The sequence below is a fragment of the Podarcis gaigeae genome (genome assembly GCF_964106915.1).
Source record: "Podarcis gaigeae genome assembly, chromosome: 9".
Taxonomy (NCBI): Eukaryota; Metazoa; Chordata; class Lepidosauria; order Squamata; family Lacertidae; genus Podarcis; species Podarcis gaigeae.
This window is the reverse complement of record NC_139685.1, coordinates 76,594,782-76,616,016: the sequence shown is the minus strand read 5'-3', so window position 1 is coordinate 76,616,016 and position 21,235 is coordinate 76,594,782. Positions and strand designations below refer to the sequence as shown.

The 21,235-nt window shown below is 45.9% G+C and overlaps 2 protein-coding genes across 2 annotated transcripts in view; one reads left to right on the top strand and one right to left on the bottom strand.

The window, feature by feature from the left end:
- CPXM1 (carboxypeptidase X, M14 family member 1) overlaps positions 1-17,537 on the top strand; it is a 44,225-nt gene extending 26,688 nt beyond the window's left edge. The window contains exons 7-15 of the mRNA XM_083756497.1: positions 1,054-1,142; positions 2,266-2,389; positions 7,808-8,004; positions 8,629-8,808; positions 10,545-10,842; positions 12,932-13,071; positions 13,227-13,329; positions 14,247-16,184; positions 16,881-17,537. Coding sequence (XP_083612623.1) covers positions 1,054-1,142; positions 2,266-2,389; positions 7,808-8,004; positions 8,629-8,808; positions 10,545-10,842; positions 12,932-13,071; positions 13,227-13,329; positions 14,247-14,509 — 1,394 coding nt within the window. The 3' untranslated portion in view covers positions 14,510-16,184; positions 16,881-17,537. The remainder of the gene's footprint in view (positions 1-1,053; positions 1,143-2,265; positions 2,390-7,807; positions 8,005-8,628; positions 8,809-10,544; positions 10,843-12,931; positions 13,072-13,226; positions 13,330-14,246; positions 16,185-16,880) is intronic.
- Positions 1-21,235, bottom strand: part of LOC310852737 (PC-esterase domain-containing protein 1B-like) — a 390,021-nt gene that overhangs the window by 311,318 nt on the left and 57,468 nt on the right. The gene's annotated exons all lie outside the window — the stretch shown is intronic.

The window sequence follows — 21,235 nt, the reverse complement described above, 5'->3', positions numbered from 1 at the left end:
AAAAGAAAAGTAGAGAAATTCCAGAGGAGAGGGCTATCAAAGGCTGCTAGCCACAGTGACTACAGTGGTACTTCGGGTTACAGACGCTTCAGGTTACATACATTTCCGGTTACAGACTCCGCTAACCCAGAAATAGTACCTCGGGTTAAGAACTTTGCTTCAGGATGAGAACAGAAATCGCACAGCAGCGGTGCGGCAGCAGCGGGAGGCCCCATTAGCTAAAGTGGTGCTTCAGGTTAAGAACAGTTTCAGGTTAAGAACAGACCTCCGGAACAAATTAAGTTCTAAACCTGAGGCACCACTGTACACTCTGCCCTCCACAGCTGGAGGCAGCAGCATTTGAATCCTTCTTATGGGTTGCCACAGGCGTCCGGCTGGCCACTGTGAGAACAGGACGCTGGACTGGATGGGACGTTGGTCTGATCCAGCATCCTTATGGTGCCCAGAGCAAGAGGAGGAATGAACAGAGTTTGCAGAGTTAAAGATAGCTCTTTGATTGCTTTGCATATTTGTTTAGGAAAATGTATCTGAAGAAGTGTGCATGCACACGAAAGCTCATACCAAGAACTAACTTAGTTGGTCTTTAAGGTGCTACTGGAAGGAATTTTTTTGTTTTGACTATGGCAGACCAACACGGCTACCTATCTGTAACTGGAACTATGGAAGGCACCACATTGAGCCGCATGAAATGGAAGTCCATCAACCTCACCTGTGTATCTGAAGAAGTGTGCATGCACACGAAAGCTCATACCAAGAACTAACTTAGTTGGTCTTTAAGGTGCTACTGGAAGGAATTTTTTTGTTTTGTTTAGGAAAAGCAAGTGAGGATCGCCTCGAAAAGCAAAGGCAACCAATTTCCCCCCTACGTCCTGGGACCTGCATACGACTGTATTGGTTGGTTGGGGCCGAGTTGTTCACTTTACCAAAAAGTGCTTCCTTCCTACCATCCAACCAACTGCTCTAGTTGCCCCCGCCCTGTCGCCAAAACAGCTTGGCAGCCAGTGAAATGTGTTACCCAAAGCTTTGTCATCCTTCTCCCTCTTGTCTTTCCAGACCCCAACAACATCTACTCGTGGGACGCGGCGCCTGTGACCACAGACAAATTGGACTTCAGGCACCACAACTACAAGGACATGAGGAAGGTGGGTTGCAAGGTGCAGAGAAAGAAAGGAGGGAGGAGGGAGGGAAGGAGAGCCATGGCAGCAAAGCGGGCAGCAGCCGCTTACACGGGAGGAGGGACAGACGCTAGCAAAGGTCCGTGCGCTCTCTAAACAGAGCAATGAGGCTGCAGAGGGACGGCAGGAAAGATAAAATTTAAGCAACCAGCAGCAAAATAAAACCAACCTCGAGCTCTGAGCCACGCAGTGAAAACCAGGAAGTTAAAGAAAAAAGGCTGGGGATGAGGGAGAGGGGAAAACTTCGCAAATCCCCGCGTCTCAGCTGGGAGGGAGCAGCTTGTTTTCAGGCAGGATAGATTCGAGCATTGTCTGGGTCCTAGTGCCCCTATCACTTTTTTGTGCTCCATTCTATTGCTGCTGGTGGCTGCTTATCACTCAGGCTGCAAGGAGGAGCGCTTTTACACAGCTAATGGTGAATCCCCTGCAATCCAAGTCCTCCTCACTTGCTCAAATCTATTCTGCCTCAAAACAAGGAGCGGAAGGAAAAGGCTGCAAACTGTTAAATGGAAAAAAACCCAGGCACAGGGCAAGTACCTTAAGTATACCTTTAAAGCAACAGTGCTCTTTCCCTCCCTCCTCCCCGCTCAGCTCACCGAAAAGCTCCTTCTCCAGGCGTGCTCCCTTGAGTGCTTTTCCTTCCCTCCCCACTTAAAACTTAAAACGTGGTTACAAAGCACGGATCCACATGGATCCTCAGGATTTTTGCATTGGGCTACCCCAAACTCACCATCAGATCACATGTCTGTGGCCACAGCATGAACCATAAAAATCATGCACCCACTGTTTTGTTCAGAATATTTTTTTTTTGTTTTCCTCCTCTAAAAACTACATGCGTGTTATGGTCAGATGCGTGTTATAGAGCGAAAAATACGGTACTTGCACCCCCTCAGATTGGTGCCCTGTGCAGGGTAATTGCCTGCACCGTCCTAAATCTGGTGCTGTTGCAATTCATTACAGTATGTGGAATGGGTGTGGGCCATTGTGGGCGCCATTTGCCCTTTGCCTCAGGCAGCAAAATGTCTTGTGCTGGCCTAGATGGCGGTGACCAGAACTGGGAGAATGACGTGTGAAATTTCCCCCCACGCAGCTGATGAAGAAGGTGAACGACGCCTGTCCCAACATCACCCGGGTATACAGCATCGGAAAGAGCTACCTGGGACTGAAAATGTATGTCATGGAGATTTCTGACAATCCTGGACAGCATGAAGTTGGTGAGTGAAGGAGCTAAGCCTCCTTGGTGCCAATTTCATAGCAGCTTGGAATGACTCTGTGTTCAGACAAGCCTTTGCAAGCATCCTGATCTGCCACTCTTATCTGACTTGTCTGCTACTTCAAGGCAGGGGTGCATATTGGGGCGCTGCTGGAGTGACGGCCCTGGGCACATTTATTGGGGGGCATGAGGAGGACATAACAGGCATACACCCTTCAGATTTATTATTTACACCCTGCCCATCTGCCTGGGTTTCCCCAGCCACTCTGGGTGGCGTCCAACAGAATATTAAAATACAATAGTCTATTAAACATTAAAAGCTTCCCTAAACAGGGCTGCTTTCAGATGTCTTTGAAAGAGAAGATAGCTGCTTATTTCCTTCACATCTGAAGGGAGGGCATTCCACAGGGCAGTGCCACCACCGAGAAGGCCCTCTGCCTGGTACCCTGTAACTTGGCTTCTCCCGCCAGAAGGCCCTCGGAGCTGGACCTCAGATAGCAAACCTGTGTGGCTTGCAGATCACTAGCTCCGTGCAGATTATTCATTAACCACCTTCTCCCAATGCCTCACTTTCTCAAAACAATGTCTTTTTTTTAAAGAATATTTATTAAAGTTTTCAACAACTTAAATAACATAAAAACAACAAAGAAAAAAAAAGAAAAGCAAAAATAACAATAAGATAGACATACATACAAAACAAATAACAAATATAATTTCATTCCCTTATAGTCGTATACCTTACTTTCCCGACCTCCTCGTACCTCCCCTCTCTGTATTCTCTAATCAAGCCAATTCAGCAAATCCTTCCCCTAATTTCTGATTTAATTTTTAATCTTCCTTTTCTTATACATAATCATTACAGCTAAAAAACCCTTAATTTCTAAGTCAACATCGTTCTAACATTCAATAATCTTGCAATGTTTCTTAAGATAGTCCTTAAATTTCTTCCAATCTTCTTCCGTCGTCTCTTTTCCCTGGTCACGGATTCTGCCAGTCATTTCTGCCAGTCCCATATAGTCTATAACTTTCATCTGCCATTCTTCCACAGTAGGTAATTCTTGTGTCTTCCAGTACTTTGCGATAAGTATTCTTGCTGCTGTTGTGGCATACATAAAAAATGTCCTATCCTTCTTTAACACCGATTGGCCTAACATACCCAGGAGAAAGGCCTCTGGTTTCTTCAGAAAGGTATATTTAAGTACCTTTTTTATTTCGTTATAGATCATTTCCCAGAAGACCTTAATCCTTGGGCATGTCCACCAAAGGTGAAAGAATGTACCTTCATTCTCTTTACATTTCCAACATTTATTATCAGACAAGTGGTAAATTTTTGCAAGTTTGACTGGGGTCATGTACCACCTGTATATCATTTTCATAATATTTTCTTTTAGGGCATTACAGTACATGCCGTAAATTTAATACCGGTGGTTCACAACCATTCCCAGTCTTCAAACATAATGTTATGACCCACGTCTTGAGCCCACTTGATCATAGCTGATTTAACTGTTTCATCCTGTGTATTCCATTCCAACAGCAGATTATACATTTTCGACAAATTCTTAGTTTTGGGTTCTAACAGTTCTGTTTCCAATTTTGATTTTTCCACCTGGAAGCCTATTTTCCTATCTAATTTGTAAGTCTCCACTATTTGGTAATAATGGAGCCAATCTCGCACTTTATCTTTCAAATTCTCATAACTCTGCAGTTTCAATTTATCCCCTTCTTGTTCCAAAATCTCCCAATATTTCGGCTATTTAGATTCCATATTAAGTTTTTTAACGGCCTTTGCCTCCATAGGGGACAGCCGCCTTGGAGTTTTATTTTCCAACAAATCCTTATATTTGATCCAGACATTGTACAATGCTTTCCTGACAATATGATTTTTAAAAGCTTTGTGGGCTTTAACCTTGTCGTACCACAAGTAAGCATGCCACCCAAATGTATTGTTAAAACCTTCTAAATCCAAAATATCTGTATTCTCCAGAAGTAGCCAATCTTTCAACCAGCAGAAAGCTGCTGCTTCATAATACAATTTAAAGTCTGGCAGGGCAAATCTACCCCTTTCTTTAGCATCAGTTAATATCTTAAATTTTATTCTAGGCTTCTTGCCCTGCCAGACAAATTTTGAAATATCTTTCTGCCACTTCTTAAAACAATCCATCTTATCGACTATTTGCAATGTTTGGAATAAAAATAACATTCTAGGCAATACATTCATCTTTATAGCTGCAATTTGACCCAACAAGGAAAGCTTCAAGTTTGACCAAATTTCCAAATCCCTTTTTACTTCTGTCCAACATTTCTCATAATTATCTTTAAACAAATTCACATTTTCAGCTGTCATGTTGATCCCCAAATATTTCACTTTCTTAACCACAATTAGACCTGTGTCATTCTGAAACCTCTCCCTTTCAATAGGTGTTAGATTTTTTTTTCAATACCTTAGTTTTTAACTTATTCAATTTAAATCCTGCTACTTGACCAAACTCTTGAATTAATTCTAAAACTCTTTTCGTACTAGATTCTGGCTCTTGTAATGTAAGTACTAGGTCATCTGCAAATGCTCTCAATTTGTATTGTTTGGCTCCGACCTGTATACCTTTAACCAACTGGTCTCTTCTAATCATGTTCAGCAAAACCTCCAAGACTGATATAAAAAGTAGTGGGGAAATTGGGCACCCCTGACGTGTCCCTTTTTCTATCTTAAATTCCTAAGTAACCACATTATTTACAATTAATTTTGCTTTTTGTTCAGAGTATATTGCACTTATACCATTTTCAAATCCTTGGCCTACCCCCATCCCCTGGAGATTTTTCCTCATAAAACTCCAAGAAATATTGTCAAAGGCTTTCTCCGCATCCACAAAGATCAGAACTGCTTTAGTATTTAAATTTACTTCTAATTTCTCCAAAATGTCAATTACGTTCCTTACGTTATCTGACAAATGTCTTCTTGGGAGAAAGCCCGCTTGGTCTCTATGAATCTCCTCCATCAATACTTTTTTAAGTCTCTTAGCCAAAATGTCAGCAAATATTTTGTAATCCACATTTAATAACGAGATAGGGCGGTAGTTCTTAAGTTGAGTCTTTTCAGTCTCTGTCTTTGGTATAAGTGTAATGTATGCTTCTTTCCACGATTCTGGTGCTCTTTTCCCCTCCAAAATCTCGTTGCAGACTTCCTTCAATGGTTGTAATAGCCACTCCTTCAAAGCTTTATAGTATCTGGAAGTCAGCCCATCCGGTCCCGGAGATTTGCCCAATTGCATGTTTTGAATGACACCTTCTATTTCCTGGTCGGATATTTTACAATTCAACTTTAGTTTGCTTTCTTGTGATATTTTTTAGTCCATTTGACTTCAAAAAACGGTCAATGTCCATTTCATTCTGAGGCCCTTGTGCATATAATTGTTTAAAATATTTCTGGAAACAATCTCTAATCTCATTTGGCTTAAACAAAAAAAATTCCTTTCAGTAGCACCTTAAAGACCAACTAAGTTAGTTCTTGGTATGAGCTTTCATGTGCATGCACACTTCAGATACCTTGGTGAGGTTGATGGACTTCCATTTCATGCGGCTTAATGTGGTGCCTTCCATAGTTCCAGTTACAGATAGGTAGCCGTGTTGGTCTGCCATAGTCAAAACAAAAAAAATTCCTTTCAGTAGCACCTTAAAGACCAACTAAGTTAGTTCTTGGTATGAGCTTTCGTGTGCATGCACACTTCTTCAGATACCAATTTGGCTTATAAATGTTCTTTCCTTCCACTTCTAGATTTGTAACCGTATTCATTTTTTGTCTTTTCCTCATTTGCCAAGCCAGTAGTTTTCCACATTTATCTGCTGATTCAAATGTCTTTTGTCTCATTTGTTTAATTTTCCATTCTATTTCTTGATTCATCAGTTCCATATATTGTGTCTGGTATAATTTAATTTCTCTCAAGATCTCTTGAGATTTTGGTTTTGATCTTAATTTCCTTTCTCCTTCTTTTATTTTTTCCAAAATCTTGTCTTTTTTCTCATTTTGACTTCCTTTTTTATTGCATTTTGTTGTATCAAAAATCCACGCATAACAGCTTTACTTGCGTCCCAGATTACTCTTTTTTCAACGTTGGTCTTTCTATTTCAAAATAGTCTCTCAAAGCCTTTTGGGCCTTTTTGTAAACTTCTTCATCTCTAAATAAGGTGTCATTCATCCTCCATCTGAAGGAACCAGTTGCTAATTGTTTCATCTCCATTTTTACTGTGTTATGGTCGGAGCAGGTTTTTGGGCAGATTTCCACTTTCTTTATCTTTGGTGCCAGTCCTCTAGTAATCCAAATTTGGTCAATTCTGGTCCATGTCATCTTGGCTTCAGAGAAGAAGGTTCCTTCTCTTTCAAGGGGATTCTTAGTTCTCCAAATATCAATTAAATCCATATTGTCAGTCATTTCAAAAAAAGTTTTAGGTAGTCTTCCATCTTTAGTGATTGTCTGTCTTTGTGCTTTATCCATATTTGTTGAAACCACTCCATTCATATCTCCCATCAATATTAAATTGTAATCCAGATAGTCCAGCAAGATCTCATGCAACTTCTTAAAAAATTCTGATTTCCCCTAATTCGGCGCATAAATTCCTACAATCAAAAAATTTTCTCCTTGGACTTGAATTTCAATTGAAAATATTCTTCCTTGTTCATCTTTAAAAATAAATTTCAGTAGCAGTTTTTCCTTTGCATATATTACAACTCCTCTTTTTTTTACTTTGTCAGCTGCAATAAATTCTTGGCCCAATCTTTTATTCCAAAACAATGTCCAACATCAAAGAAGGTACTCATCACTATCCCTTCCAACAAATTAGGACGTTAGAGGCTGTTCTGATACCGTCAAAGAGCTTAATAAAAGATAGGGGAAAGGAAGGATAACTATGTCAGATCTCTAACACCACAAAATACAAATATATTCCAGAAAGATTGCCCATATACAGTCATACCTTGGGTTACAGATGCTTCAGGTTGTGTTTTTTTGGGTTATGGACCCGCCGAAACCCGGAAGTACCGGAACGGGTTACTTCAAGGTTTTGGCGGTGCGCATGCACAGAAGCGCCAAATCGCAACCCACGCGTGCGCATACGTGCCGCTGCAGGTTGTGAACACTGCAGGTTGAGAACATGCATCACAAATGGATCATGTTCGCAACCTGAGCGTCCTCCTCTGGGTGCACTTCCAGCCCGTTGTGGCAGGGTGGCAATGGGCGGACACAACAGCCATGCACCCTTCGATCCCAACCTTTTGAATACCCTTTTTCAAACTTTAATAAAATCTAGGGGGGTGGGGAAAAGCTCTTCTCGATTTAGTATACCCTCCTGGAAAGGCATCACAATCTTCTGATTTCAATATTCCCTTCTGGAAAGCCTTCTTGACATGCTCTCTTGCGCTCTTCTCCAGGGGAGCCTGAGTTCCGCTACGTCGCTGGCATGCATGGCAACGAGGCTCTGGGCCGGGAGCTGCTGCTCAACCTGATGGAATACCTCTGTCACGAGTACAAGAAGGGCAACCCTCGCATCGTACGCCTGGTCACGGAGACCCGAATCCACCTGCTGCCCTCCATGAACCCGGACGGCTACGAGACGGCCTACAAACTGGTGGGTTTGGCAGGGATGTTGGCAGGAGAGTGCAAGAAAATGCTATGGTCAACCTATGGGCGCGGCATGATGTGCCTCTCTCAGTGAGCTTGACCTCTGGGTTCTCCACTGGAGCTCCAAGGGCATCTGGGATGTCACGTGCGGGGCAGTTTAAAACCTGGCTAAGACGGAAGGTGGGACGTGGGTGGCGCTGTGGGTTAAAACACAGAGCCTAGGACTTGCCGATCAGAAGGTCAGCGGTTCGAATCCCCGCGACTGGGTGAGCTCCCTGCTCCTGGTCCCTTCTCCTGCCAACCTAGCAGTTCAAAAGCACGTCAAAGTGCAAGTAGATAAATAGGTGCAAGTAGTTAAGTAGGTACCACTCCGGCACGAAGGTTATCTGCCTATTTATCTACTTGCACTGGCGTGCTTTCGAACTGCTGGGTTGGCAGGAGCAGGGACCGAACAACGGGAGCTCACCCCATCGCAGAGATCTGAACCGCCGACCTTCTGATCAGCAAGCCCAGGAGGATCAGTGGTTTAGAGCACAGCGCCACCCGTGTCCCTAGAAGCCGAGTAGAGAAGGCAGAAAGGGGTTACCACACAAAGCCATGCCCTGACGTTCTTCCCTTCCTTCCCATGTAGGGCTCTGAGCTCTCCGGTTGGGCGATGGGCCGGTGGACATACGAAGGCTTCGACCTCAACCACAACTTTGCTGACCTCAACACAGCCCTGTGGGATGCAGAGGACAACGAGATGGTGCCACATAAGTTCCCCAACCACTACATTCCCATCCCAGAATATTACACTTTCCCCAATGCCACGGTGAGCCTCATCACGGATCTGCCCCCATCCCTCTGACCCTCGGGTATGGGCAGATGAGTCCTGGTTGGCGTCATATTTAAGGCCAGCACAGCTCACATCTGCCCCACTTCAGCCTCCATGCCTTCTCCAAGCCTTCAGTGGCAGCAATGATGTCCTCTCAGGGCTGGCTCAAGAGATTTCATTGCCAGAGGTGAAGGGCAAGATGGCGTCTTCTCACATACAGAAATTGAAATATTGAAATACTTTATTGTCAATTGTACAACTTGTATACAGTAAGATTACATGAGCACCCCCCACTCAGCTCTCTTTGTCTTAATTCCCCTCGTTTACTGACGCACACCCACCAAACCCAAAAGTCAGTTGCTCTGTTGTTATCTTTCCTTTCAGCAGCCTAACAGTCCACAGATAGAAGCTGTTCTTTACCCTGTTGGTGCGACTAATCCTGCTTCTATATCTTCTGCCCGAGGGCAGGAGAGCAAGAAAGTGCTGGCCAGGGTGTGAATCATGCCTGAGAATTTTCCTCACCCCTGAGGCAACGTTCTTCCGCTATTTCATCCAGTAGATTCACGGGACAGCCCATAATATCTTGTGCTGTATTCACCACCCTCTGTAGGAACTTCCTATCCGCTCAAAATGACGTCACACGCATGCGCAGTAGCGGCAAAACACGACCCGCGCACGCGCAGTTGCATGTTACATTCTACTCAGGATGCGAATGAGGCTCCGGAACGGATCCTGTTCGCATCCAGAGGTACCACTGTACATTTGACAACTGAGGTTCCACTGTACGAACCACTGGAAGACTTGCCAGAGAGAAGCATTCTGAATCCTTTGGAGTCTGTGGATAACATAACCCTCCATGGTCTTCTGAAAGAGTTCACTAATTTCATTGAATTCTTCAGCAAAAAAGCAAAGGGGGTATAGGGCACTCCTGTCTCCATCTCCTCCCTGCACTTCAGCATCTGCCGCCCGAAGCAGCTGCTTTACTCTGCCTCATAGTAGGGCTGTCCTTGCACCGCTCCTCAGGCATCTCACACGGACCCCGGCATGAAAGCCCATCATGCACAAGCAGCATCGGCGCAGTTGCAAATGCCATGCCTGAATCCCCGTGACCGGGCTACCTGTAACCAGGGACGTACAGTGGATGCTTGGGTTGCGAATGTGATCCATGTGGGGTGCATGTTCGCAACCCACAGCATTCACAACCCGCACCTTACGAATCGGTGCTTCTGCGCATGTGCAAAGTGTGATTTTGCATTTCTGCGCATGCGTGACTGCCAAAACCCGGAGGTAACCTAATCTGGTACTTCTGGGTTTCGGTAGTCCGCAACCCAAAACAATGCAACCTGAAGCGGACGCAACATGAGGTAAAAGGTAAAGCTAACGGGACCCCTGACCATTAGGTCCAGTTGTGGCCGGCTCTTGGGTTGCGGCGCTCATCTCACTTTATTGGCCGAGGGAGCCGGTGTACAGCTTCCGGGTCATGTGGCCAGCATGACTAAGCCGCTTCTGGCAAACCAAAGCAGTGTACGGAAATGGTGTTTACCTTCCCGCCAGAGCAGTACCTATTTATCTACTTGCACTTTGACGTAATAGGTTGGCAGGAGCTGGGACTGAGCAACGGGAGCTCACCCAGTCGTGGGGATTCGAACTGCCGACCTTCTGATCGGCAAGCCCTAGGCTCTGTGGTTTAACCCACAGCGCCAAGCATACTAACCCTGTTTCTGTCGCAACAGGTGGCCCCAGAGACTCGGGCAGTCATCAACTGGATGCAGCGCTACCCTTTCATGCTCAGCGCCAACCTGCACGGAGGGGAGCTGGTGGTCACCTACCCCTTCGACATGACGCGCACCTACTGGAAGGCCCAGGAGCTGACGCCCACAGCCGATGACGCCGTCTTCCGGTGGCTCGCAACAGTCTACGCCACCTCCAACCTGGCCATGGTGGACGACGACCGGCGCCTCTGCCACTACGATGACTTCATGAGGGAAGGCAACATCATCAACGGGGCAAACTGGCACACGGTGCCTGGAAGTGAGTGGATTGGGGGTGGGGATCCCACATGTTATCTCAGGAGGGGTGGCTAACACCCCAGAGGACAGGATCACACTTCAAAACGACCTTGACAGATTAGAGAACTGGGCCAAAACAAACAAGATGAATTTTAACAGGGAGAAATGTAAAGTATTGCACTTGGGCAAAAAAAATGAGAGGCACAAATACAAGATGGGTGACCCCTGGCTTGAGAGCAGTACATGTGAAAAGGATCTAGGAGTCTTGGTTGACCACAAACTTGACATGAGCCAACAGTGTGACACGGCAGCTAAAAAAGCCAATGCAATTCTGGGCTGCATCAATAGGAGTATAGCATCTAGATCAAGGGAAGTAATAGTGCCACTGTATTCTGCTCTGGTCAGACCTCACCTGGAGTACTGTGTCCAGTTCTGGGCACCACAGTTCAAGAAGGACACTGACAAACTGGAGTGTGTCCAGAGGAGGGCAACCAAAATGGTCAAAGGCCTGGAAACGATGCCTTATGAGGAATGGCTAAGGGAGCTGGGCATGTTTAGCCTGGAGAAGAGGAGGTTAAGGGGTGATATGATAGCCATGTTCAAATACTGTATATAAAAGGATGTCACATAGAGGAGGGAGAAAGGTTGTTTTCTGCTGCTCCAGAGAAGCGGACACGGAGCAATGGATCCAAACTACAAGAAAGAAGATTCCACCTAAACATTAGGAAGAACTTCCTGACAGTAAGAGCTGTTTGACAGTGGAATTTGCTGCCAAGGAGTGTGGTGGAGTCTCCTTCTTTGGAGGTCTTTAAGCAGAGGCTTGACAACCATATGTCAGGAGTGCTCTGATGGTGTTTCCTGCTTGGCAGGGGGTTGGACTCGATGGCCCTTGGGGTCTCTTCCAACTCTATGATTCTATGATTCTAACCCCGCTGTCCCCAGTGGGATGGGATTATTCATGGACACCATATTTCAGTTGTGCATTACTTTCATATTGCCAAACTAACAGGGAGGATAAGAGGAGATATGCTACAAAAAGTGACTAAGGAGTGGGCTATCTTTAGTAATTATTATTATTATTTTTATTATTATTTTTATTATTTATTTGTACCCCGCCCATCTGGCTGGGTTTCCCCAGCCACTCTGGGCGCCTTCCACAGAGACCAAAAATACACTAAAATGTCACACATTAAAAACTTCCCTGAAAAGGGCTGCCTTAAGATGTCTTCTGAATGTCAGGTAGTTGTTTATCGCTTTGACATCTGATGGGAGGGTGTTCCACAGAGCGGGCGCTACTACTGAGAAGGCCCTCTGCTGAGTTTCCAGTAGCTTTAAGGAATACATCAAAATATATGTGGGAAAAGTAGAATTTCTGACAGATACTGAGTGAATCCAAAAAATGATTAGCATGAAAGGAGAGTAAAGTTAAGATAGAAGAAGATATTAAAGACATAATGAAATGTGTTTAAGCTAGTTGGAAAAATAAAGTAGCGTAACAAGAACGGCTGGAAGTCAAGTCACTTGGTGGGTGTCCGTGTGGGGTAGGAGTGTAGGTGTGTTGATATGTACAGTATAAAAAGGTAAAGGGACCCCTGACCATTAGGTCCAGTCGTGACCGATTCTGGGGTTGCGGCGCTCATCTCGCTTTATCGGCCAAGGGAGCCGGCGTTTGTTCACAGGCAGTTTTTCCAGGTCATGTGGCCAGCATGACCAAGCCACTTCTGGCGAACCAGAGCAGCACACGGAAATGCTGTTTACCTTCCCGCCGGAGCAATACCTATTTATCTACTTGCACTTTGACGTGCTTTCGAACTGCTAGGTTGGCAGGAGCTGGGACCGAGCAACTGGAGCTCACCCTGTCGCGGGGATTCGAACTGCCGACCTTCTGATCGGCAAGTCCTAGGCTCTGTGGTTTAACCCACAGCGCCACCCACGTCCCATTATGTACAGTATAGGTAGGTATTATATAGAGTAATGTAGGTATGTTTTATGTTATGTAAAGAAGGTGGTGTGTTGTGTACGTGTATTGTGTAAATGTATACGTATGTGTTTTATATGTTAATAAAATAAAAATAAAAAAGTCCTCTGGCCTTTCATCTTTCCACCTGCAGGTATGAACGACTTCAGTTACCTTCACACCAACTGCTTTGAGATCACCATCGAATTGTCCTGTGACAAGTTCCCACACGAGTCGGAGCTGCCCCGGGAATGGGAGAACAACAAGGAGTCCTTGCTGGTCTACATGGAGCAGGTAAGAAGAGGGCGTCTTCCATGGGAGGGAGGCAAGACCAGGTGGCACCCCATTGATTTATTTCTTTGCAGTTTGCTGATGGGCACATGGGTTGCTCAGTCTCAAAGGCCAGGTCCTTTCAGTCGATGTGGTGCTAACCAGGCGTCTCGTTACAGACCCGAAGGGGCATCAAAGGCATCGTCCGAGACAAAGACACGGAGCAGGGCATCGCGGACGCCATCATTTCGGTGGATGGCATCAACCATGACATTCGGACAGGTACAGTTCACATCTGAAGGCCGATCCCCCCAAATCCACACAAATCTAACATGGGGGGCAGGGGGAGGGATGAGAAAATGAGAGGACCAAAACTGATGGATCCCTTGGTGAAGGGCTGTAGGCCGAGGGAGCCGGCGTACAGCTTCTGGAGAAGCAGAGCAGCACACAGAAACGCTGTTTACCTTCCCGCCAGAGTGGTGCCTATTTATCTACTTGCACTTGACATGCTTTCGAACTGCTAGGTTGGCAGGGGCAAGGACTGAGCAACGGGAGCTCACCCCGTCGTGGGGATTCGAACTGCCGACCTTCTGATCGGCAAGTCCTAGGCTCTGTGGTTTAACCCACAGCGCCACCTGCGTCCCCTTTAGTTCCCTCTTAAAAACAATAATGACACAACAGTCTTCTTTGAAGAGTAATGATAAGGTTTATTTGCATTCAGGTCACAGTATGGTCCTGAAGGCAGGCTTTAGCTTGTAGTTACAGTTACAGAGAAAAGTGTGGGTTCATCCTCTGTGAGGGATGAGCCCATGTGCTGCTGGCTGAGAGCCAGCAGACAGCAAAAGGCATCGAGAAGAGATGGGAACAAAAGACTCAAGAGGAAGATGGCTGCATGACTGGCCCTTTTATAGGGCCTGCCAGGGTCACACCAATCTATGCGGTCACACACAGCGGGAGGCTGCTCCAGACCAGGTGTGACAGGAAGTCCTCCTGGCTGGAGCAACATTCCCCTGTGTGTCCACTCTGGGCAAGCAGGAACTGTTGTATTTGATTGCTTCAGTGATGCTACATCCCACAGGGGCACTGGGGATGAGTTTATGGAATGGGGTGGGGGTTGTCCCAAAAAACTGGGAACCACCGTCTTATCTGCCTGAAGCTCGATGCTTCCCTTAACTCCCCTTTCCTTCTCACCCTATCAGCTTTCGACGGGGACTACTGGCGCCTGCTAAACCCCGGTGAGTACGAAGTCACTGCTGCGGCCGAGGGCTACCATTCCGTCACCCGGAGTTGCCGTGTCTCTTACGAGGACAACCCCACCCTATGTGAATTCCGCCTGACAAAGACACCCAAGCAACGGCTGAGGGAGATCCTGGCCAAAGGGGGCAAGGTCCCCAAGGACCTCGCCTTGCGCCTTCGCCAGCTGCGGCTGCACAAACTGCGGTCCCAGAAACGGGCTCAGTGAGGGGGACCCTTTGACCTCTTCCTGGACGGAAAGCTGCTTCTCAGACTCCCATTGCCTTCTTCTTCTGAACTTAGTGGATGCTTTCTTCAGCCTGAACGTTTTGAGTTTCTAGACACAGACTTCCATGCCGTTGGCCTTCAAACTATCTTGTGATTTCTGGCCTTTGGGGAGATTAGATATAAATCAGCCCCAGAATTTGTTCCCAGCCCCTCAAGCAATCGTGACAATATTATCATCGTCATCATTGTTTTGGCACAATGTTTGCCATCTTGGCACTCATCAAGATCCATATATTTTTAAGTTCTACTTATTATGAACATGTCAGAAATGGTGCTGAATTTCTAAAGCAACCTCTTTTGGTTTAAGCGCACCTCTACATGCCTCTCCCGGAAGCCGCTCCCTTTAAGCTCAGATGTGCAGAGGCTGGTTGTAGCCATTCAGCACTCTGCTCATGCACAAAGAAACATTCATTCCTCGTTCCTTCACATGTCCCAGGGTCAAACCCTGACACTGAAAAAAATGGTTCTGGCTGAGTCCTGAAGTCACATGAAATCACGGTTCAAAGCAATGCCATCTGCCCAGAGGTGAGCAAGTCGGTTTTTCCTTCCTCTTGATTATCAGCCAACATTTAGTGTATGAATTGAGTTACCAAAGGACTAACCTGCATGTGGATTTTCCATGATTTGTCAGGAGTTGGTGTCAGTTGAAGGAAAGCTGAACATAGGGGTGGGGATAAATCCCATCAATAGGGCCAGAACTTTAGAGAGCTGCTGTCCTTTTATGATGGACATGGAAGAAGCCAGGCCATTAGCTGTGGCTTCTTCCATGAATGCAGCATTCTTCTGGGTAAAGCCTCACCTATCCCAGGAAAGAAAACTTCCTTCCATAGAACTCTTAAAAGGGCAGGAACACTCTCAAGGACTGGCAAGCTAGTCAAGGGATCCAAAAACAGCAAGCAAGAGAAAACCCCACAAGGACACACCTTAATAAAATGATGAAATCCATCAAGAACATCCCTGAACTCAGGAATGGGGAACCTCCTCATGTTACTGCACTACAACTCCCATCATCCCTGGTCACTGGCTCTGCTTCCTGGGGCTGATGGGAGTTGTGGTTCATCAATGTCTGGAGGGCGAAAGGTTCACCACATTGGTGCTAACAATATGGTTTCTTGACAGCCCAGCACCACAATAAATAAATGTTGTTATCTGGGCTCCTAGCTTCTGAGTTCAGTAGGTGCCTTGCTGCTGAGGGCGTTGTCTTCATTCTAAGGACCAGATTCACACAAACAATGCTGGCTTCCCTTCAAGAACAGCCTTCCTCAACCTTGTTGCCTTCCAGATGTTTTGGGTTGCAACTCCCACCATCCCTGAACTTTGAGAAGAAGATGGGAGCTGGAGTCTGGAGGGCACTAAGTTGGGGAAAGCTGACATAGGTAATCAAGACTGAAGGACCGCCAGCCCCAAAATTTCTTCTTCTTCTTCTTTGGCGATCACTCGTAGCCAAGTAAGATTGTCTTCCATAAACACGGTTTTAACAGTGAGTCCGTAAGTGACTGTGGAGGCCAATTCTGGATGCACATGTCCTTCCGCAGTGGGGACATAGGTTTCCGGACAGGAGTTGATCATGGTGTGGATTTGCCAAGCGTGCCTTCCTCTTAGCATGTTTCTTCCTTGCATCCTATAGAATCATAGAGTTGGAAGAGACCACAAGGGCCATCGAGTCCAACCCCCTGCCAAGCAGGAAACACCATCAGAGCACTCCTGACATATGGTTGTCAAGCCTCTGCTTAAAGACCTCCAAAGAAGGAGACTCCACCACACTCCTTGGCAGCAAATTCCACTGTCAAACAGCTCTTACTGTCAGGAAGTTCTTCCTAATGTTTAGGTGGAATCTTCTTTCTTGTAGTTTGGATCCATTGCTCCGTGTCCACTTCTCTGGAGCAGCAGAAAACAACCTTTCTCCCTCCTCTATGTGACATCCTTTTATATATTTGAACATGGCTATCATATCACCCCTTAACCTCCTCTTCTCCAGGCTAAACATGCCCAGCTCCCTTAGCCGTTCCTCATAAGGCATCATTTCCAGGCCTTTGACCCTTTTGGTTGCCCTCCTCTGGACACGTTCCAGTTTGTCAGTGTTCTTCTTGAACTGTGATGCCCAGAACTGGACACAGTACTCCAGGTGAGGTCTGACCAGAGCAGAATACAGTGGCACTATTACTTCCCTTGATCTAGATGCTATACTCCTATTGATGCAGCCGAGAATTGCATTGGCTTTTTTAGCTGCCGCATCACACTGTTGGCTCATTTCAAGTTTGAGGTCAACCAAGACTCCTAGATCCTTTTCACATGTACTGCTCTCAAGCCAGGTGTCACCCATCCTGAGTTCAAGTGTCTTCAAAGCCCAGTTGGTAGAGCATGAGACCCTTAATCTCAGGGTCATGGGTTCAAGCCCCACGTTGGGCAAAAGATTCCTGCATTTCAGGGGGTTGGACTAGATGACTCTAATGGTCCCTTCCAACTCTACAATTCTATCATTCTATGTTTCGAAACAGAAACCACCAAGCCTTCCGACTCATCTCTGCTCAGCAACTCAGTTGGGCAACCCTTGAAAATGGCGGCCCCCATAGACAAAGTTAGGAAAGTGAAGGATGCAGGCAGGTTGTGCCTTGAACAATGGATATTTCTCCCCGAGAATTTTCTCTACCACCTGAGTCATTTTCTTGCATACAAGGGCTGCAGATGGATGGGTATTTCCTCGACACCCAGGCAAACCAATGGCATGTGACGCTGGCTCTGACAGGCAGGCCCTGACCAGAACATGATGTGGTCCATAGCCTTGGTTTCCCCAGGCTGGTGGGTGGGTGGGTGGTTGTCCTTGCCTCGCAGGGGCATTTGGGGAAGTGGAGCTTCACTTTGAGAGAACTGTTTAAAACGAAAATGCTGGCATTGACGTGCCCTTGCGAGTCAAGTGGCATCCCGACAGAGCGTTACCAAATAAACCTTTTGCTATTTAACCTTCCAAAGCCTGCCTGGTGTGGAGTTGCTTCGCTTCTCTGCTTACTTTCTCTTTAAACAACAGCCTTGCTGCGTCTGCTAAAGTTGATCGATCAGGCCTGAGACACGCAGTGCAGGATCTTTTCTTTGCATAAGAAGCCTCTGGGGATTCCTGCTGCTTAAGTCTTCTCCAAACCGCAATCCTTTCTCCAAGCTTTCATTCTTTTCCGCAGTTGGTCTTCTCAACATTTGGCTTTCCCCCCCTTTTTCTTTTTCTTTTTAAAAGCAGAATAAAAGCAACTGAAGTAACGGGCATAAAAACTTCCTAATGTCTCAACAAATGAAACTGACCTGTAAAAAAATGTTACTTGGAGGGGGGAAAATGAGAGAGAGACATTGCACATACAGTACTTTTGTAAACCAAGACAATCTTTAAGAAAAATACATTTTAAAAAACAACAAACAACAACAACAAGGACTTCTAAGAGCACTTTGAATGGGGAGAGGGGGGACTACAGAAATGACCGGATATTTCAAAGAGCAGCGATGCAAATAATAGTTTATACCATGGCCGTGCAGTCTCCTCCTGCGCTGGTCTACTCAGATGTAAAGCAGCCAAGTCCAGGTAAGGGTGCCCAGGGCTGCCCTTAAGGTAGGGCTTGAAGAAGATGGTGTTTTGGCCTCACAAGAAAGGATTTAAGGGTGACAGGTGAGGGAGCTGAGGGAGGCAAAAGAGGGAGCTCTTCATCCCACTATATGCCCTGCTAAATCAACACCTGAGTAAAACCTTCCTCCTTCTTGGAACAGATGAATGTTGAGATGAATGGGACACCGAGCTCGCCATTGCTGTGTAGCCTTTCTAGGCCCTTTAAACCATGGGTAGGAAAAATGTTGCACCCGAGCAGAGACAAAAGGAGCCAAACGACACCAAGGGGTTAAATCCAGAGAAAGAGTTTTGACCCAGGTGGGCAGAGGAGCAAGTGTGATAAGTCACAAAACAAAGTTCACAGCCATTGCACATAGTTTTTATATCCCCTTCCAGTTCCCTCCCCCTTCTTCAAGAGTCCTGCCCATGTGTTCCTCTGAGCATGAACAGAAAACTCCTGTCTTGAGACCATTTTTGGACCCTTCCCAGAAAGGGAGTGAGAGGGTTTCAGTGTGTTCCAGTTGTTTCATTCTTGTGCTTTGGCATGGTTCCTGGACAGAAAGCAAGTTGCAATGTGGTTCTTAGCAAGGCCAAAGGCTCTGAGAAAGGCCTGAGAAGACAATGGGCTCTGTTCTCTACCTTGTTGCAATCTTTTTTAGTTATAGCAAGTGGCAGAATGCTTAGCTAATGCTTTTTGTCTTAGAGGAAAATGCAGTTTTAAAATGCTTAAGGCGAGGCCTGGCTGGGGGGGAATTCACAAACAGTTTTTAGGGTTTTTTGGGGGGGAACCCTAATTGTTACCCTTCAGCTGCGGCTCAAAGTCCATTAGGTTCTATAGGTCTACTCTGGAGTCCTGGCTTTCCTGCCAAGGCACTTAAATAGATTTTGTGTGCACACAAACACACTTCATTCACACACAGAGATATGTGCTGCATGTTCAGCTTGCTTTCAATCCTGTATTATATATATATATATATATATTTGCTTTCGTAGATTTTCACGGGTACAGGAATGCAGGTTTTGGTGTCCTCGGGTGTCTTCCCGTGTAAAAGTTGGGGTGTCTAGGCGACGTTTCGACGAGGTCTCACTCGTCATCTTCAGGCTGGTGCTTTCGGCTTCTTGTTACTGGAACAGAGCGGGATCTCAATGTTTGAGTTCCTATAAATACTGTAGAGGGGGTGTGGTGTCTAGCCTCCAATGTTCTGGGCAGAGAGGAAGTTCCCAGGCTAGTGTGCCTTTTCTTCTTTTGTTCCTTAATTACTTGAGAGATACCTTGAGTGATTTCTTGAGTGATATCCTGAGTACCACTTAGGTGGGTCATTAGGTGTGGATTAGTTGCTAAAGTCTTTGTGTCTTGACCTCTTGAACTTTGTGAAGAGTTTTCCTGAGAAGATGGCTGTATTGCACTTAGTTGTGCTTTGGCTTGGCTTCGTGTATAGGGGCGAGCTGTGGTTTTGTGGCTTGTGTCAGCCAGATCTGTGTAGGGATTGCAGGGGGGTGCAGCATCCGGAGGTGCCACCATGGATTGGCTACTGGATGGTGTCAGTAATTCATCTGTGGAGAGGGTCTGGGTTTGGGTCTGGTGTGGTTGATTGGTGTTGGCGTTCTGTGTGCCTCTGGATCTGGTGTCAGTTTTTGTGGGGAGGGCTAATTTCCAGATGTCTGGCAAGCGGGATGTGTCGTCACGCTTGTTCATGTTGTGAGGGTGTTTCTCTATCTCGATGGCTTCCATGATTATTCTCTTGTGGTGATGTTCCGTGTTAAAGAGCAATTTGGAATCTGCAAAATTAATTTCGTGTCCTGTTTCTTTCATGTGTTGGAAAAGAGAGGAAGTTTTTTCTTCTTTTTTGACGGCATTCTTGTGTTCTGCGATACGTGCATTTATTCGTCTGTTTGTTTGTCCAATGTACGTGGCTGGGCAGACTTTGCAGGGTATTTCATAGATCCCTTGGTTTTCCAACTGGATTTTATCCTTGGGGTTTCTGAGGATATTGGCTATTTTTTGGTTGGTGCAAAAGGCTGTTTTGATATTGTGTTTATGGAGGATTTTGCTAATTTTATCTGTAGTGCCCTTGATATAAGGAAGGAGGGCCATGCCATTGTTTTCTTCTGTGTCTTGGTTTTTGGGGGGTGTTTCCTTTTGGATTAGCTTCGTAATCCTGTTTTGCTGGTATCCATTGGCAATTAACACATTTGAGAGATTCTGTAACTCAGTTGTCAAGTGGTCTTTGTCAGCCAGGCGTTTGGTTCTGGAGATGAGAGTCTTGGCTACGGAGTTTATTTGTGCAGGGTGGTGGTGTGATTGTGCATGTAAGTAGCGGTTGGTGTGTGTTTTTTTCTGGTAGATAGTGTGTCCTAGGGAGCCATCAGGTTTTTTGTAGATTAGGACGTCAAGGAAGGGAAGTTGGTTGTTGGCTTCTATTTCCATAGTGAATTGTATTTTGGGGTGTAAGTTGTTGAGATGTGTGAGGAAGCTATCCAGTTTTTCCTTCCCGTGTGGCCAAATTACAAAGGTGTCGTCAACATATCTGAGCCAAAGTTTGGGTTTGTGTTCTGACTTGTCTAAAGCATTGGTTTCAAAGTGTTCCATGTACAGGTTTGCGATGACCGGTGAGAGGGGTGATCCCATAGGTGCTCCTTCTATCTGTTTGTATCTTTGTCCATTGTGGATGAAGTACGTGTTGGTTAGGCAGTGGTTGGTCAGGTCCAAGATGTATTCGGGGGGATTGTATTTGTTTTGAATAGCTGTCAAGGCTTCATTAATGGGCACTTGTGTGAAGAGAGATACAACATCGAAGCTCACAAGTAGGTCATTAGGATGTAGGTTTTGCTTCTTTATTGTTTCTATGAACTGGAAGGAGTTTGGTACGTGTGAAGAGATGGATTCTGCATAGGGCTGAAGTTGCTTGGCGAGAAATTTAGCGAGATTTTGTAGAGGTGAGCCTATGGAGCTGACTATTGGTCTGAGTGGTGTTCCTTCTTTGTGTATCTTGGGGAGGCCGTAGAGTTTGGGGCATCTGGATGATTTTTCTCTGGGGATGATTCTTAGCTGGATTTCTTCACTGATAGGAGAGGCTTTTA